At 48.0% G+C, this 19,360-nt stretch overlaps 1 protein-coding gene across 14 annotated transcripts in view; it reads left to right on the top strand.

Moving 5' to 3' along the window:
- Window positions 1-9,887, top strand: part of TBC1D24 (TBC1 domain family member 24) — a 36,270-nt gene extending 26,383 nt beyond the window's left edge. For 12 of the 14 annotated variants that reach the window (XM_038151259.1, XM_038151258.1, XM_038151256.1 and 9 more), the window contains 3 exons: window positions 2,049-2,144; window positions 3,973-4,207; window positions 5,890-9,887. In XM_038151259.1, the coding sequence (XP_038007187.1) occupies window positions 2,049-2,144; window positions 3,973-4,207; window positions 5,890-6,044 (486 nt within the window). In that variant the 3' untranslated portion in view covers window positions 6,045-9,887. The remainder of the gene's footprint in view (window positions 1-2,048; window positions 2,145-3,972; window positions 4,208-5,889) is intronic. The other 2 variants (XM_038151248.1, XM_038151247.1) reach the window with 2 other exon arrangements.
- The last annotated feature ends 9,473 nt before the right edge of the window (window positions 9,888-19,360 follow it).

The following is a 19,360-nucleotide window of genomic DNA, read 5'->3' as shown; positions in this document are numbered from 1 at the left end:
CAGCCAGTTCTGAGCCCAGCACAGAGTGCTCCTGTCCCAGCCGTGGGCTGAAACTTTTCCAGGAGTGAGCTGTGGGAGACAGTGTCAGAGGCCTTGCTGGAGTCCAGGCATACAGCATCCACAGCCTTTCCTGCATCCACCAGGAGGGTCACCTGGTCGTAAAAGGAGACCAGGTTGGTCAAACACGACCTACCCCTCCTAAACCTCTGCTGGCTGGGTCTGATACCCTGGCCATCCTGTAAATGCTGTGGATGGCACTCAGTATAAACTGTTCCATTACCTTACAGGGTACTGAGGTCAGGCTGACTGGCCTATAATTACCAGGATCCTCCTTCCCATCCTTGTTGTGAATGGGCATCACACTGGCCAGCTTCCAGTCATGTGGAACCTCACCAGTGAGCCAGGACTTTTGCTAAATGACGGAGAGCAGCTTGGCCAGCTCATCTGCCAGCTCCCTCATCACCCTGGGATGGATCCCATCTGGTCCCATAGGTTTATGAACATCCAAGCAGCTCAGCAGTTCTCTGACAGCCTCCTCCTGAACCACAGGGGACCCATTCTGCTCCCTGACCCCATCTGCCAACCCAGGAGGAAAGCTGTCCTGAGGACAAGCCGTCTCCCCACTAAAGACTAAAGCAAAGAAGGCGTAAGCACCTCTGCCTTCTCTTCATCTGCAGTTACTGTATCTCTGCAGGATGGCTGTCCATGGACAAGCCCATTTCTACTCTTATTTACATCTACATAATGCTCACCTTTCAGGCCATTTCATAGTTCTACATGTGGTTTATGTCCGTTCAGGCCTGTGTTGACATGCCAGTGGCTTATGGAATGCTCCTGGTGTCTGAAGGGTAGAAAGGGGAACAATTATTTTGCTTCTTGTTTTGGAACCTGTCAAAAGTCTGGCTTTGTAAGGGATTCTGGTTTTTATAGGATGGTTTGTTTCTTACCCCTCAAAAAAACATGTATTAGCCAAAACAAACCAACCAAACAAACAAAACTAGGAAAAAAAATATGGGGGTTTTTTCATGCTTATGGATTTGGAGGGTTTTTGCAAAGGGTTTGTTCATCCTTTATTCATATGTCTATGGTTAACTTTTAGAAAGAGGAAAATTTGCCTTCTGATTTTCTGCCTCTCATACCCATCAGGTGTATAACATCAAATGGACTTCTGGGTCATTTAGATTTAATTCTAAATCTTAATTTACATTTAAATCCAAATACAGATTTATCTATATAAAACAAATCTTATCTTCAGTAATTTTGTCCTAGGAGCTTTACTTGTAATGCTTGTGGAGGCCAAACAGCAAATGTACCTTAGAACAATTTTGTGTAATGATAATTGTTTTTCTAATTTCTTGGGGGGAAAAAGCTTTCATCCCACTTTTAGAGCTTCATTCTTTCCTTTGTGTGCACATGGCAGTGATGTGTAGTGCTGGTAGCAAAAAATTCTAGTGCAAACACAAGATGCCAGAGACCAGCTCAGCCCACGAAGGATGCTTCTCTTTATTGGAGACTAGTGGCCCCCATGTGGTTTGAGTGGATACTCTAAATATCTGAGCTAGTTCAGCATTTGCTTAGCTAAGCTGGCTTGAACCTTTACTTTGAAATGTAAGAAAGCCACCAAGGCCACTGTTTGACCAAAAAGTGTTCAGGCAGAGCTGCTCATACTGTAACTTGGGACAGCACTGCTGCTTTGGTTGCCAAAGTGAGTGAGTGGGAGTCAGGCTGTGCAGGCCTGGAGTGATCTATATTTTGGTACCTGAGGTTGTGTTAGAAAATTGTGTTTAGAAAATTTCTCTTTTAAGGCATCAGAGGTGTGAAATAATTTATGACACTCTTAGGATTTAGAGGTAACCAACCACTGGTGGATAAAAGCAGCTTAAATCTGTCTTTAGATATAAGTACTTGTGCTGCTTTAATCCACTGGTGTAGAAACTGAAACTCAAACTGAAGTAAAGCCTGCAGTTTTGGTCTCTGAAATGTCAGTATCAGTGGGTTTAACACACTTTCTTCTTCAACGGAAAGCCTGACTGTGCTGTCTGTGCCAGGTCTGTGGGGCTTACCTGTCCACTGACTGGAGTGAGCGCCGGCGAGGAGGGAACAAGCTGAGTTTCTTTGGAACAGGGGAGTGCTTTGTGTTTAGGGTAAGTAAAATTCTGTTGTTGCTGCCTAGTACCAAGACAGAGCAACTGTGCTGGTTAGCTATCACCACCCTTCCACTTGAAGAGGCTGGATTACATGCCTTTCTAATTTATAAAGTTTATTGAACTCTTAATGTGGAGGAAAAATTCTACTTTTAAGTTTTGTGGTGACTCTTTTTCTCCCCTTGCACAGAACATTTTCTTAAAAGATCATAGAATCATCAAGGTTGAAAAAGACCTTTAGGATCATGAAGTCCAGTCACCAACCCAGAAATACCATCAGGTTCACTAGTAAACTATGTCCCCAAGTGCCACATCCGCACATTTTTTGAACACTTCTAAGGATGGTTGTTGTGGTTTGACACTGGCCAAATGCCCATGAAAGCTGCTCACTCAACCTCCCCTGCTACAGCTGGGAAGAGGAGAGAAAATTTAACTAAGGGTTCATGAGTTAAGGACTGGGAAAAAACACTCAAAAGGCAAAACAGGCTCAACTTAGAGATATGTAGTGAATTTATTACTAACAAGATCAGAGCAGGAAAATTAGAAGTAAAGTGAGCCCTGAAAAACACCTTTTTTCCCCCAACCCCTCCTTCCTTCCCACCCACAGTGCAGGGAGACAGGCCTGGAGGGTTTGGTCAGTTCATCACCCTAGGTTTTCTTCTGCTGCTCAGGGAGAGGGGTCCTTCCCCTGCAATGCCGTGGGGTCCCTCCCACAGGAGTCAGTTCTCTGTGAACTTCTCCAGTGTGGTTCCAAGCAGCAATTCCCTGCGACCTGCTGCAACATGAGCCCCTCCCACAGGCAAGCAGTCCTCCCCAAACTGCTGCAGCGTGGGTCACTCTTCCACAGGCTGCAGTGCTCCAAGAATAGGCTGTTCCAGCCTGGAAGCAAGGGCTCCCTCTCTCCACCGGGTCTCCAACAGGCTCACAGCCTCCACCAGTACCCACCTGCTCTGGCCTGGGCACCTCCCACACGGGCTGTGGGTGGATCTCTGCATCCCCATGGACCCCCACGGGCTGCAGGTGGATCTTCACATCCCCATGGATCCCCATGGGCTGTGGCCGGATCTCTGCATCCTCTGTGGATCCCCATGGGCTGCAAGTGAATCTCTGCATCCCCATAGATCCCCACGGGCTGCAGGGGGCTGCTTCACCATGATCATCACCACAGCCTGCAGAGGAATCTTGGCTCCGGCATCTGGAGCACCTTCTCCCCCCTCCTTCTTTATCACAGAGGCATTACCACCATTTCTAACTCACCCAGCCTTGGCCAGCAGCATGTCCATCTTCAGAGTCATCAGGGATTGGCTCTGCTGGGCATGGTGGAAACTTCCAGCGCTTCTCACAGAAGCCACCTCTGTGGCCATCCCACTATCAAGAACCAGGGTGTGCAAAACTGACACAGATAGTCACCCTACCCTTTCCCTGGGCAGCCTGTGCCAGTGCCTGACAACCATTTCAGTGCAGAAATTTTCACGATATCCAATCTAAACCTTCCCAGGCACAACTTGAGGCCATTTCCTCTTGTATATCTCTTGTTAACTGGGAGCAGAGCCTTACCCCAACTGACTCCACCCTCCTTTTATGCAGTTGTAAAGAAAGATGATCTAGAGATGAGAGATGTAATAAGGTAACTCAGAAGTTATTGCATCATTTCTTCAACCACCTAAAAAGCAAAGGAATAAAGGATAACATCTGGCCTAAAAGAAAGGTTGAGCCAAACTTTACTTCTGACTGTGAAGGTGGAGACTGAGGTGCTGGAATGTTCTTTTCTGAGCAGAACTCTGTGTAGACACTAATGTCAGCTCTGCCCTTTTCTGCCTTTCTGCAGCTGCAGCCAGAAGTGGAACGCTATGAGTGGGTGATCATAAAACACCCAGAATTAGCCTCAGCTGGATCAGAGACAGAAAACCATGCTCAACCAGCTTCTAGCACCCTTTCCTCCAGCAGCATCCCCTCAGATCCTTCAGATCGCCTTTCTCCCTTCTTAGCAGCTAGGCACTTCAACTTGCCTTCCAAAACAGCCTCCATGTTCATGGCTGGCAGCAGTGAGTGCATCATTGTAGGTGAGTCCGTGTGAGAATTCAAGCACAGATCCTACCCCATCTCTTCCTGTCCACCTTAAATACATGGTAAACATGTACCATGTAAACATGGTAATTGACCCCTTTATCTATTTCAGTATCATCACAGGTAAAGATAAAATTGCCCAAAACCTGACATCATTTCTCAACCAAAATTTTCTATGGGAAAACCTGCATACAAGCATTTTAGAGAAGAGAGTAACTCATGGCTTTAAGTATAGCCATTCCTTCATACTGCCTAATTCACAATGAGAAGTAGTTCTCAAAAAGGAGCTTACTTTGCATCAAGGCTTTTGAAACACAGAGTAAGCTATAAAACATGTTAATTCTCTAGGAACTTTATTGGACCTGTGGTGCTGCTGACTTTGGCAAAAATATGCTTAGTAAGGTTGCCACTTAAATGGGATTTACAAAGAACAGATCTAAAATCATAGTTGTCATTTTCCCAAAAGTCTTTACTTGACACTTGTTAGGAGCAGCTAGCCTCTAATTTCCTCTGTAATGTCAAGTGTTGGCTGATTTCCCACTTGGCAGCATGTGCTCTAATCATAAAATCATGGAATTGTTTAGGTTGGAAAAGCCCTCTAAGACTATCGAGTCCAGCCATTACCCCAGCACTACCAAGGCCACCACTAACCCGTGTCCCCAGGTGCCACATCTACATGGTTTCTGAACACTTCCAGGGATGGTGACTCCACCACTGCCCTGGGTAGCCTGTTTATGTGCCTGACCACCCCTTCAGTGCAGAAATTTTCCCAATATCCAACCTAAATTTTCCCTAGTGGTTGAGGCATTTTCCTCTTGTCCTGTCACTTGGTCCTTGGGAGCAGAGCCTGACCCCCATCAGGTTCCACCCTCCTTTCAGGGAGGTGTAGAGTGTGATGTGTCCCACCAGCACTTTCTAACAGCTTTAGGTAAGGGAGTCACTTATATTTACTGTATACTACAGTATGGGTGGTAATGAGAGAGATACAGGCTTGGGTAGTAGATACATGGAAGTGAGTGTTGTACACAGCTCCAGCTGTGGACCAGAATTCCCACCCTTTTGATTCTTCAGATGGCTTTAGTAACTGTTCTTTGATGGTTGCCCAATAAGCAATAGGGAATCTTCCATTTTGTTCTCCTAACATATTTCTGTCTAACTTCATTTCACTCCTCTGCATTTTCTGACTGAAAGCTCTGTGAACCTTGACATAGACCCACAGATAACCAGAATGCTTTTAACTCTTACATGGTTTATAATGATTTTGAAGACCAAGCCAGTGCTGTTACTTACTGATCTTGTTCTTCTCGCAGGTTTGATTTTTGACTACTAACAGAATTATTTGGTTTTCCTTTACTGGAGAAAAATTTGAAGTTGTAGCTTCCAATATCCTCCAGCACTGAAATACAAATCTCAAATGCAAGTAATTTTTGATCTTGCTGAGTTGCATTACTTTTATTTATTACTATTGAAAGAAATCATCCACTTCTGATATTATCATTCAAAACCTATACATCTGATCCTATACTGTTAGATCTGCAAGCAGCAGATGTAACAGCAAGCAGACTTTGCTGAGGGCTTCCAGTTGTTCCCCATGGGAAAAGTACTAAAGTATTTGTACAGCTGTTTCCCATGCCAAGAAATGCAGACATGTCCTCACCCTGTCTTTGTCTCTTCACAGGAGGTGGTGATGGCCAGGCTCTGTACCTTGATGCAGATCTGAACCACGGGAGAACCAGCCACTGCAACACTTTCAATAACCAGCCACTGTGTTCTGATAGCTTCCAGATCTCCATTCTGGAGGTGTGGGGCTTCAGGGACACCATGAATGGTTGATGTGACTATCATTAATCAGCTAGTTTTTCTGTTGTCCAAGGTAAATTCTGATACAGGAGCTAAGTTAAAACGTCCTTTCTGCTGAGCTCAGTGCTGTGAGTCATTCCTCATCAAGTGGTGCACTTGGATGCAGGCCTAGTCGTTTACTCTTATTTTATTTAAGACATGTCAAGGTGAAGTAATGTGTCTGGTTTACTGTTTGTTCCTTTACCTCTAGAGATCTGTATTCAGGGACTGTTGGTAAAAAGGAAAATGTGATGAGTTCAGAGCCATGCTAGATGGATACAGGTCCTAATCATGGGATAGGTTTGAGTCCACAGTTCCTTGGAGGCATAGCCCTGGCTGAGCTGTGTTGCAGAGCTCTGAGCCACTGGCACCAGTACCTGGCCTGAGCCAGGAATATCAAATGTCTCCTCACAGGGAGCACTGGTGACCTCAGATCTGACAGAGAAGAGTAATTCATAAAATCGCTGCCCTCCTATGAGCAGATGTTGTACAGACAAATCAGTACCATTAAGTTATGAAGCTCTTCATTCACACCAGAACCATGATTGCTGATCTTCTTGTACCAAAACCTTTGACATGTTCCAGTTGCATATGTTAGAGCAGTCTGCCTCTGAGAAAGGCATCCAGGCTGGACAGTGATATCTCCAAGTCTTGATTTTGTTTACATTCCTATTCCATATCAGTATGATGACTTCAGAGTGACTCCCTGTGTCAGGCCGCTGAAAGCCAGAGAGTATCTGCAGTGCTCAGAAATGTTCATTTCCTCATCTTTCCTGGGAGCTGAAATTAAGCTTTAAATCTGAGAGTAACTGTGCTGATATCCCTGTGTGTTTGGGGAATTAGACCTGGTGATAACAGGAACTTAATCCTCTCCCCTCAAGTACGGAAAGGAAGGCAGGAGGCAAATCTGGAAGTGAATGGATTTTCCAGGAGAACCAGAGGCAACACTGTTTCTCAAAATGTCTTCCCAGTGATGAGATCCCTCCTGAGAAGCTAACAGTTTTCTTCCTGTGTATTCTGGTAGGGTTTGGGTGATGAAAAGAGGTTTTGCTCATTCTTGAACATTCCTGCAGTCTCTGCAGGCATGCCCTGTGGCATGTGATATCTGGAGGCAATTCCCCAGAGTCTTTATCTGAAAGTTGCACTATCTGTTGTGGAAATTCTCCCACACGAAGCACAAATACATAAACATCAGTGAGTAGTCTAGAGCATACAATAGGATGCTCAGAGCTTTAGTGAGTAACTCACTAGTAAGATTTATCACAACAGGGAAAATTACAGGAAAGAGAAATTGCTGATTTTCCAAACAGTTCAATCTAAAAAATCGCTATAGAGTGGGATTTTTACCTAATGTTATTGCTCCTTAAGCTTGAAGTTCATTAAAAGAAAAAATTTAAATGAATAATGTTAAAAGCTAGGCTGGACAGGGTCACATTCATATTCAGAGGTCTGAGGTGAGTTTTTGGTCCTGCTGGCTTGTCCAGCTTGCCAGCCATAACAGTACCTCGTGGCTTGGGAAAGAGTTGCCTCTTCCAGAGTATGTGAATAAACTTGGCAGAAATAAGATTTGCTTTTTAAGGTGCCATTTTGAATTTTTGTCAAAATAACTCTTTGAAAAATTAGCCGGTATGCAGAACAGTTTAAGATGTCTTTTGCACCATTTGTATTTGCAATTGGATTCTCTCACCCTGTCTGAGAGTCAGCATTGGGCCTTCCTTTCTCCTTCCCACACAATGAGTTCTGCCCAGTTGTCTTTTCACAGGTTTACCATAAGCTTGATAGAACTGCAAGTGGTAATTCAGTTATACTGATATATTTTGATGTGGAAGAACTCAGTCATATCTGGCTTTTTGCAAACACTGGCTGATGCTGCCTTCTATTTTTCCAAGCCACCCATGTCTCTTTGCCCTTGTAGGTATCCCACAAGCTTCCTCAGACAAAAGAAATTAAGAAATCACTCAGAAAGTATAGGTTCTACTTAGTGTAGGTGGGATTTCCGTTTGGTTTGCATCTTCTCTTTTGAGCTTGTCTGAGGAGGTGCCCTTGGGAACAAAAAGCAACTCAAAAACATGATAGTTATCATTTCCAGCTTGTTGTCAGAAATTCCCCGGAGCTGTGTGTTGGTAGGATTTGTGAGAGTGTAATGTTGTACTCCAAATGAATACATTTTATCTGCAAAAACTTGGCTGCATCTGGCAGTGTGATGGGATTTCCTCGCTCCCATCCCTGCTGGGTGCAACTATGTCAATACCTTGTCTTAAGCCATATCTAAGAAACATTCCTCAGAAACATGTTCCTTTCCCTGCTCTGTTCTTGGTGCACAGCGATTTGGGTGTTTAGAATCTGAAATAACTCCTGGTTCCTCAGAAACTCATCATAGGATATCAGTGTGAGAATCCAAGGAGCAGTACTGGATGCCAGGCATGGGACTCGTTTGGCTTGATGAAGTTCTGTCCTGCCACAGCCACCATGTGGGACTGATCTGTGTGGTTCGAACTGGAATAGCCTGGATGAGCAAGAAGCAGCAGTAGTCCAGGGAGAGCAGTTCTACAGTGCTGCAGCAACTTCACGCAATCCTTGTGTTCAGTAAAAATGGATATTCCTTATCATGTGCAAGTCCTCATCTCTCATTCCTGTTGTGGTTGTGAGACACCTTAGAAGAACAGCGTTTTGACTTAGTTATCTTTCTAGTAGCAGAGAGGCATTTTTCCTGTCTGTGCCATTAGTGGTTGTTGCTGACTAACTGTATATCTAAGTTGAAACCCTTTGTTTCATGCAAAACTCTTGAGATGGAGGCCACAGGCTGGTTTTGAAGACAATGACTACAATGGACACCTTATCAGAAAGTGGAGTTCTCTCAAGTCAGTTGTTACTTGCAGCTCTGCACACCTGTTGAAGTAGTATGTAATCCCTGTTTGTGAACCTGCTGGCAGCAGCAAGAGTGCCAGAGTTATGGGATGGGCTTGGGCTGGGAGCTGCGGGCTAGGCATTGGTCTCACAGTTCTGTGAGAGCATGTGTGCTTTCCTGAAAAGCTGCTTTTTGCTTTGTCATATTCCTTGAAGGCAGAAAATATTAGAAACTCCTGACATCAGAAACCTGACTTCACTGTAAATGGCAACCAAACTGTTTGCAGGCCATGGGAACTGTATCCAGCTGTAGCCAGGCTGGACAGACTTCACTGTGCCTGAGCTGTCTTTCCTGCAGCTCCTGCACTTTGGCACACTCCTTTTTCTGATACAGCATGTTAATCAACCTCCTGTTAATAGAGACAAATCAGCCAAGGGAAGGGAAAGATTCTCATTTCTTCTCTGTTGACATATCTGAAGTCAAAATGGAGTGGGGGCCAGTACTGTTCTTTGAACAGTTAAACCATGCCAATAGACATCTGTGGTGAGCCACAGAGGGGTGACATGTGCAGATCCATGAACTGCTCTTTGTGTGTGTGTATTGAAATTGTGTACCTTTGTCCTTGGAAATTCATCCTCATTTTTGGTGGAGCATAATCTTCTCTGCCCATGGGGACACTGATGCCACAGTCAGGGGCTGACCCACAGCCGTGGCACTGCAAGAGCTCGGCTCCTGCCAGTGACACTGAGTCCAGCTGTTGGGTACAGCCGAGGCGTGGGCACCTGGCTGTTCTGCAGCTCTGTCATGGATTCCAGACTATTCATAGTCTAAATGAATGTGTGTGTACTATTCGGGGTGATATTTTCTTCAGATGAGTGCTGATGTGCTGCTGAGTTGGTTTTCTGCCCTATCTTGGAATCACTGCCCTACATCAATGGTATTTTTGTCACTGTGCAGAATCTTGGGTATTAAAGGTATTTGACTCTGGAGGCTGCTGGCTTTGTCCTTTATTCTTGTCTTTTCCTTCCTGTAGGGCTCATAGCAAAAGGCACCCTGAAACCAAGAGAAACCCTGGAGCATGTGTTCTCTGACAGAGCTCTCACTGTGGTGAGGTGGTTACATGGTTCCTGATCATTTCAGATCTCACAAGACTTCCCCTGAGATCAGGTGTCAAACTGACTCTGAAGTCCCTAGATAGCCAGTTCTGACATGAGTCTTCTTCCCTTTGCAGGGCCAGAGAGCATGCCAGAGAGCATTTGCCCCAGCCTAGCCTAGGTTTAAAATGGAGGTTAGGGGTGTCCTCTGGCCACCAGCACCTGTAAGTTGCAATCAGACCATACAGTGACCCAGGACATAAATTAAAAAAGTGGAATTCCACGAAATTTGGGGGTTTAAACAAACTGCTTTCAGGTCAAAGGGATTTGGGTATTTCCCCTCAAAATAGTCCCACCCCCCTATATCCATCTCATACACAAATCTGCCTCATGCTGCTGTACATTTCCAAGAGCAGAGCTGTGGTTTAAGGCAATGCAGTGTGGAAAAGGGATTGCTGAGCTGGCAGAAGCAATTCCCAGATAATTAATCCTCTGGCCAGCTCTGCACTGCCAGGAGGTTTGCTGCACAGGAAGTCCGTGGCCACTAGAGGTTCCTCTCAGCGTGGTCCTGTGCCTCCATCACCAGTAAATCTATCCTTGCAATCTAAAAGAGCTTTCTTCACATGGTTTCCAAAGGTGACCTGAGCCTTAAATACCATAAATCAGAATTTTACAACTCTCTTGAAATCTGTAAACTTAATCATGAAGGTGCTTAGTAGCAGGAAGGTGTAAGTGAGGGATAGTAAGGAGCTGAGCGGCGCAGGCAGTTGTCTTGGGACCTTGCAGTTGCTGTAAACCCAGTGACTGAGACCTGAGAGGGGAATGTGCTTGATTGCATCAGGCAGCAGAAGCTTAGTGTCCTGCCTAGTAAGCACAGTGGTGTGAAGGTCCTGGATGATGTCTCAGGGCTGGTAGCAGCCTGAGACATCATCTGAGACACCTGGACCCTGAACTGGAAAAGGAAGGCTGTGCTGTGTCTTGCTGTGCTGCTACAGTGTGAGAAGCGCCTGATGTTTGCCAGTTGTGCTTTTTTTTTTTTTTTCCTGGATTTTCTGTACAGGCTTTTATGTAAATGTCTCAGAGACACCTGGTTCCTTGAGAGATGTTTTATAACCAGCTGTGGCACAACATTGCCTCTGGCAGCAAATTATAGGGTTTTCTGCCTTTTCAAGCCCCTCATTGGGTATTTTCAGCTCTGTCCTGCTATTGCCCTTCCCAAGGACTGCTTTGAGCTGCAGAGCCTGTGCCTGAGCCTCTGGGAGGGTCGTGGCTCCACTCCTTGTCTGTACTCTGATGATACAGGCTGCTTCTGACTGATTTCAGACCACAAACAGCTCTTGGGTGGAGCTGGGTACAGACTTCAGCTGGGGAAAAGTGGAGCATGTTTGTTCCTGCTTTGCTAACCTGCAGCTGGCTGCTGGGCAAGGGTAGATAAGGCACCGGGACTGTTGGCACTGTCCTGAACCCGGGGATGCACCTCCCATTGCTGACACAGCTTCAGTCCATGGCCTCATGTTGAGTCACCTCCCCTTCCATGGCTAAATGTCCTCCAGAGTTATGGCTGTGCCCTCCACATGTCATTGACTGAAGGGTTTCTGACTAGGCTGGTCCTCCTGATCCCTCAGCCGTGAGATGAATAGGTGTGGAATCCCATGGGGAAAAGTGCAAGCCCAGCAAGCCAGTGATCAGTACCTCATCCTCCCAGCCTGCGTGATGCTGGATCCTGTGTCCCATAAATGACTGGGAGTACACATTTTTGATCCGCAGCATTGGCTGCACCAGCTCAGCAGCCCATCTAGCTGCACTCTCCCACTGGCAGTGGCTGGGGCACAGTCTGTTCCTCTTCCTTAAACATCCTCCTCATGCTGAAATCCTCCTTAAACTTCTCTGGGTTTATGTGAAGACCCGCTTTTGCTTCCTCACTCTCTGAAGCTCTTGGCTGTGCCACAGGGAGCCAATCCCTCTCCTAGAACACTTTTTTTTCCTTTTGCATCCTTACCTGCTGCAGGGGCCTGAGTACACCATTCTTGCCACTCTCAGCTTGATGATGCTCTGAATTCAAGCCCAAGAAAGACCGCAACTCAAACAAGGTTGGCTGCTCACTGTGAATCCTGCAGAGCAACAGCTTGTCCAGTTTTGTTCAAGGGAGGTTTAGGGCTGAAACTTCTCAAACTATCACTGGTGAGCTGGGTCTAGCTTGTACATCCAGGCCAGTATCTTAAACATGGATTTCCTGCATGGCAAATCACACCTGCCAGCTCCAGCAGCACAAAGCCAGTGGCTGTGCGGTTCCTGCTGAGCTGTGATGCCCTGCAGTCCGGGTTCTGGCAGCCAGCTAGCACAAAGGGTACATCTGCATCAGTCCTTGGCACCCCCGGAGCTTTGCCACAAGCAGCTGTGTCTCTGTACTGCAGCACACCGCAGCCATTCGCGCCCCGCAGCTGGACAAGGGGATAACCCTTGGGTGCAGTGCAGCAGTGGAACTCAGCTTCCTCGCTGCCTCCATAGCCAAAATGCTGCAGGACTTCCCCATGGCCCCACTCAGACCAAATTATTGGGGAAAGAGGCAGCAATGTCTCAGAGATCTGAATTTCCCCAGATTTGGCTGCCTGTTTCACAGAACCAGGCAGTGAACTCCAGCACTGCTTCCCACAGAGAAGGGCTGTGGTGGGGCTGGAGCCCTGCTGGGGAACAGAATCCCACCGAGTTACCCACCCTTCAGACAAAGCCAGAGGAGAATGGATTTCAGCAGTTCCACAGCTCACAGAAATACTTGTGGATGCTCCTGTAAGGATCTGCATGACAAACAGCCATAACCTCTCTCTCAAGTTCATTAGGCTTTTCTTACATTCCAGAACACCAGCCCCAGCTCTCCTGCAGGATACTGTGCTCTTGTGGGACGAAGTATTTCCCAAAGTCATGGGCTTGCAGCCCACCATGGATCGTGCCCCAGGGTTGACTCCAGCTTGGAAATTGAATTCAGCAGTTCAGCTGAGTTCAACTTAAGGACTGCAGAGCCATAGCTCTCAGAATTCCTCAGGGTGTGGTCTCCTCAGGACAGCTTTCTTCCCTAATGGGCAATAACAGACTCATGAACAGATTTTTGAAAATGCAGAAGTGGAAAGTACAGGAGAAATAACTGACTCATGAGGAAATCTTATTAATGTGTTTGACAGAGCCTTGGGGTGGAGGCAGGGGCAAGTTAGGGCTTTCAAAGGAAGTGTGGGAGCACCTCTCCAGAGCAGCTGCCTGCCTTGTGCTCAACCATCTGACAATGTTGGAGACGCCTCCAGCTCAGACCAGACTCTTGGGGAACACTTCTAGCCGATATTTAGGAGGGAAATGTGCTACTCCTGTGGTTGGTGGGAGCAGATGTTTGCTCCAGCCTGTTCCCTGGGTTAGAGCAACCTCCATCTGGGTCAGATCCAGTCCCAGCTCCTGGGCTGTGCTGAGAGCTGTTTGCAAAGAAGAGGGTCCAAAGCTGCCCAAAGAAGGAAGGGCAGGCTCTTGTCCCATAAACCAGCAAAAACACACACCAGGCAGAAGCTTTTGGCCTGATTTGCTTGCGACCTTTGCCGTGGTCCGTCCCTCAGGCAGCCAGAGCCTGCTTGCCAGCGCTGGATCTGTGTTTCCTTGTACACACAACAAGGGTACACTCCAGTCAGCTCCAGCCTTGCCTTCACGCTGGTTTTCTCAGGCAGGGAATGCTTTTAGGGGTTTAATATTTAATCTGCACCCTACTGAAGAGGAGAACTTGTAGAGGTTACAAGAGCCTGGGAGATGGCTGCTCAAGGTCCTCATCCTTCCCAGGCTCTGTGTGCCTCCAACCTGGGAAGTTTTCAGAAGGGCAGTGCTGTGAAATCCAGGGATGTGAATCCGTGTGAAAAGCTGCCTGCCAGGGAGGATGAAAGGCATATGATGAACATACCCCTCCAGGCAGGAGAGCTGCACTGCAAGCACATGGAAGAGGGAAAACAGGGAAGTTTTGAATTTCTGGGCAGTTTTCTGCAGAAACATACTGCTCTGGGCAGGAGTGGCCATGTCCAGCAGTGAGCTCTTGTGGCCCCAGGCACTGCCATAGCAATGCCAGTTCCCCTGGTCACACCAAGGCTGTGGGACCAGCTCTCTTCCTCCTTATGCATGGGATCAGGGTCTCCCTTTTCCCAAGGCTGCAGAAATGGGGATTATCCAACAGGTCCCACTTGGTGCCTGGAGCCAGCCACTGTCCCCTGAGGAGCAGCCCTGCCCTGGCCCCAAACAACCCTGGTGTTCTCCAAAGGACCTTGTCCCGAGCCCATCCTCCCTACTGATGGTCCCTCACCGTCACCAAAGCAACCCCAGATGGATCTGTCATGAAAGCCCTTGGGGGCCAAGAATCCCTATATCCCAATCCCAAATGTTCCCTACTGCCCTTCCTGCAGGCTGTGCCATCCCCAGGGCTGCCTGGTGAGATCCAGCACATCGAGCTGCGGCCTCCCACCCAGCCAGGAGCTCTGAGCCTGCAGCTCCAGTGAGATGCAGAGATCTCCATCCAAGGGCTGCTGCAGCACTTGGAAGTTTTCCTGCAAGCATGGAAATGGAGAGGGAGGGCTGGACCACAAGGATGAGAAATGCCCAGGGAACAAGCAGTAGCTGTTCCAGTGAGCCAGTGCCTCAGCAGATATTACTAATACACATGTACAGGCATTCTGAAATAACCAGCTATTCCTGAGCTCAGCTTCCCCGTGTGATCCTGACTTGTGTCAGCTGATGGGAAAAAATCTCTGTGTGGAAGAAACAGCTGTTCCTTGAAAAGGCCTGGGACTGTGCAGGCCCTCCCTCGCCTCTGGGCTCAGCCAGCCTGGAGCCAGCTGTGTGTGAGGGAAGGACAAAGCCTTGTGTATCCTGGAGGGAAGATGGAGGAGGGACCAAACTGAGATTTGGTTGCAATGTTTGGCTGGGTGGAGGCTCCCTGTCCTGATCTCAGATATGGGGCTGCAATCTAAACACAGTCCCCCTGTGTTGAAGGGAAGTGTCCTCCCTTTCCCAGCATACACCAAGAGTGTCCAGCTGCTTTCTCACTCCAGGGAGAGGAGAGTGTTTGGGAGAGTCCAGTGCAGGACCAGGCTGTGAGGACATCATGTGGCTGCACTCATCCCAGCTGTGTCCAGTTTCCATCAGGGACTAAAGGTGTTGGTATTTCCCTCTTTCCCAAAAGTAGTCACAAAGCCGGTTTTATGCTCGCTGTAAAACCTCTTGTTTTTTTAAACCCTTGAAGCAGTGCTGGAAAACACAGTGCTTGATTGTCACTTTTATTGTTCCCTGGGCTTCGTGCCATGTCCGTCCTTACCTCTGCTTTTTTGAAGAATGCATGAACTTTCTGAACTAAGAAATAAAATATAAAATCAGCTTATTTTAATCTGTTCAACATATGCTGCCCTTTAATTTCTGTGCTGTACTTAGGGGATATGGTAGAAAGAGGAACCAATTGTTTTCATATTTCCCCCACATCTTTCCACTGAGTCTCCTCTCCCTCTTCCCCTTTTCTGAGCCAACAACCCTGTATGATCTTTTGTCATCTGCAAACACTCTTGCCCTTTTCATCTGCAGCCACTGAACTTTGCTATCTTGGCTGTATCTTCTCCAAAACTCGGTGATTAGTGCAGCCATGGCTCTGCCCCAGGAAGGAGCCCAGACTGAAGCTGTCTCTGTAGTAGGCAGTGCCTGCAGAGCCTGTGAAAGCTGCTTGTTGTCAAGAGTATCCAGTGACACCTGACCTGTGCCAGCCATGGTGTGGCAGCAGGACCAGGGCAGTGACCATTCCCTGTGTTAGGCACTGCTGAGGCACCTCCAGTCCTGGGGTCAGTTCTGAGATCCTCACAACAAGACAGACACTGAGGGGCTGGGGCATGTCCAGGGAAGGGAACAGAGCTGAGGAAGGGTCAGGAGCACCAGGAGTGGCTGAGGGAGCTGGGAAGGGGCTCAGCCTGGAGAAAAGGAGGCTCAGGGGGGACCTTCTGGCTCTGCACAACTCCTGACAGGAGGGGACAGCCGGGGGGGTCGGACTCTGCTGTCAGGGAACAGGGACAGGAGGAGAGGGAACAGCCTCAAGTTGTGTCAGGGGACATTCAGATTGGGTATTTGGGAAAATTTCTCCATGGAAAGGGTGGTTTGGCACAGGCACAGGCTGCCCAGGTAGTGATGTAATTGCTATTCCTGAAAGTGTTCAGGAAACAAGTAGGCTTAGAGTATCTGGGGACATGGTTTAGTGGTGGCCTTGGCCAAGCTAGGGTAATGCTTGAATTCAAAGATCTTGGCTGTCTTTTCCAACCTAAACAATTTCATGATAGATGGGCAGCCTAAAAAGCACTAGAAAACAGAGGACTGAGCTTTGGAAACCCTGGGGTCATTTTCCAGATCTTCTGCTTTGGTGAGCAGGTCCATGGCACAAAGTAATTTCTCCTATCAAATATCAACTTTCTTGTGTATTTCAGCCCCAAGGGCAGCACATCTCCTGCCAGCAGTGGTGGTCATGGGCTGAGGCCTGGGGTGCACCTATGACACAAGTGTAAGTGGCCAGCAAGAACCTGCAGGTAACCAGTTGCCCTCCGCTCTACTGAAAACTTGAACTGGAGCCTTTGAGGGTCTCTGAATTTCCCTGTGGTGTGTTCTCTTTGCTAGAACAGGTCTGAATAAGGCCATCTTTGACTAGGCATGATGAAGTTTCCTTCAAAGGAGGTGTTGGATGCCACACTCATGGTCGATGATGGGCGTGGGCAGAAGAAATCCCAATCAGGCTCTGACACACAGGAGAAAATTGAAATAGCCCCAGACTGAGGTCCCACAATGCGTCCAGCCTCCACTTTTCCTGGCTGCAGCAGCCAGAGACATTCAGGGCTCAGTCTCCTTTGCAGTGTGACAACTCCCAGCCCCCGGGGCTGGGCCAGGGGTGAAATCTACGGTTTTTTCTTCTCCATCCTGCCAAGGCAGCTCTGAAATGCCATCTCTGTCTCCTGGGGTTGAGAATGCCCCTGGCTGCTGGCACCAGCACTTTGGTCTCCAGAGGCTTAGGGGAGAAGGCAGCACATGAAGCCAGAGGCAGGGCAGACCCTGAGAGCTCAGACCAGCGTACCCGGTCTCAGGATATGAATTTTGGGTTTGGGTGAACATTTCTTCATACCCAAGAGGAACAGAAACTCCCTCTCACTGCTGCAGCTTTTTCTGCTTTCTGGTAGTCTTGATCCTTCCCAACTTGCTCGTTCCAGAGGAGGTGCCCATACTTTTGGAAAACAGGCGCTGGTCCCGGCAGCCGCCAGTGGATACCGCGGGCTGCCCGCTCCAGGCGGGGCTCATACAAGCAGATGTCACCTCGTCCCCATGATTAGCCAACTGTCCTCTCGCCCCAGTGAGACGTTTCACAGAGGGGGTTGGAGAAGAGGAACTGCCCGCAAGGGAGACGCTAAACCCAGGAAACCCAAAAATTACGCTTAAAATTAAAAGGTCTCGTGCCTTTTTGCTCGGCAGCAGCTCCAGGGGCAGCCAGGGCTTGATTTTCCTCAGCAAACCAAGCAAGGAAACAACACCCTGAGAGGAGAATAACCACAACAAAGGAAACACATTCCTTCTGCCTTTCAGTTTGTCTTTCTTCAAACAAAGTAATAACTGAATGCTGGTCAAGTTGGCTCACCCGCAACATTTTAGGTTGATTGGTCCTGGGCAGCAGGGACACGGCCAGGAAAGGCCCCAGCTGCCACATCCTTGGTCCAATAGTGGGGCAGGGAGGTAAAGCCGTGGGATGTCCTGCTCCACTGTGAACTAACGGGGGCTGCCCGGGGTCAGAGCACAGCTCTCGTGGTTCCCCCGGCCAGCAGAGTGAGACTGGGGCACTGCCAGCACCCACACCCAGAAATACATCTGCAGAAAAACTGGTCGCCCCAACCCATGAACAGAACAATTATTGGGGACAATCTGACCCTGTTTTGGCAAATTTCTTTACCCAGTCAAAAATATCCTTCTCTAAGTGTATTAGTCAAGCCCAACAGAGAATGTGTGCAGGAGGAGAGTGGGAGGTGGGGGTAACACTGCATCCATGAAATGCAGAGGACAGGAGCTTTAGGGGCTCCCAGACAGCTGCCACTGGCACCAACACCATCTCAGTCTCATCTCTAGCTCTTGAAGGGTTCATAGGCATGGGAACCCTGGAGGAGAGGCCGGCAGGCATGGCAAGACAGCATGGCAGAGGTGATGATTCATCAGAGGGCAGGAGCCAAGCCAGGAGAAGCACAAGCACAGCAGCTGTGCAGGAATATTTGGGAAGTGTCAGAGGTATCGATGCAGGATGACCCCCCAGCCAGGGAATAACATGCAATGACTCCATGATTCAGAAGGCTGAACAACTGCTTTATTATAGCTATACTATATTATACTACACTTTACTAATACTATATCAGACTACTAATGTACTAAAGAAAAACCCGTGACCCCTTACAGACAGTCACGACACAGCTTTGACGTAATTGGTCAATTAGTCAAAACAACCATCACCAGAGTCCAATTAACAAATCCCTTTCAGTAAACAATCTCCATAACACATTCCCCATGTGCCAAACAACAGGCACAGCAAGTAGAGATAAGAATTGTTTCGTCTTCTCTCTCTGAGCTTTTTCACTGCCTCCCCCAGGAAAAATCCTGGGAGAGAAAATTATGTCTCTCTCTGTTCAAAGAATATGTGAATACCACACAGAGGGATTGGATTTCATTTGCTAATTGGTAGTGAGGACTCTGATACGCGCTGAGGCGGGCAGGGAGGGAGGCAGGGAGGGGAGAAGAGACTCCTGCCCTGGTGCATCTCACAGCAGCAGTTCTTCAGCACCTCATGCTCAGCAGCTCTGCAGAAATGTGCTGTTTTGCCAGCCATCCAAGGTTTATCTCCCTCCCTACCTGCCAGGGCCACAGGCCAAGGGAGAGCTGGCAGCACAGAGAAGAAGCAGGTTGTGGGGGCAGAGCCATGGCACTGTCCCAGCTCAGTGACAAAGGACACATTGGGAGCAGTGTAGCACATGGCTCTGAAGCAGCTCCCACCCAGGCAGCAGAAAGTTTCTGCCTGCCCTCACCAACCTGGATTTTCTCCCCAAAACTGAGTGTAATGACCCAAAATCATCCTTCCCTTCCTTGGCGCCCTGTGACGGCAGGGCCTATTCTCAGCATCTGCCAGCAGCTCCATCCTCAAAAAGATTGTAGCACCCTGGGCCTGAATTTGTCCTGCCACATCCTGTCCCAAATATGCTTCTCTCCCCATGTCCCCAGAGCAGCTCCCAGTGTTGGAAAACATACCAGTTTAAAAAATATTTTATATAACTTTAGCCAGGTTTGTTCACCTTTGCCCTTGG

The sequence above is a fragment of the Motacilla alba genome, chromosome 14, assembly GCF_015832195.1.
Source record: "Motacilla alba alba isolate MOTALB_02 chromosome 14, Motacilla_alba_V1.0_pri, whole genome shotgun sequence".
NCBI classification, from domain to species: domain Eukaryota; kingdom Metazoa; phylum Chordata; class Aves; order Passeriformes; family Motacillidae; genus Motacilla; species Motacilla alba.
Note: the sequence above shows the minus strand (reverse complement) of the source record. Positions and strands in the feature narration are given on the sequence as shown.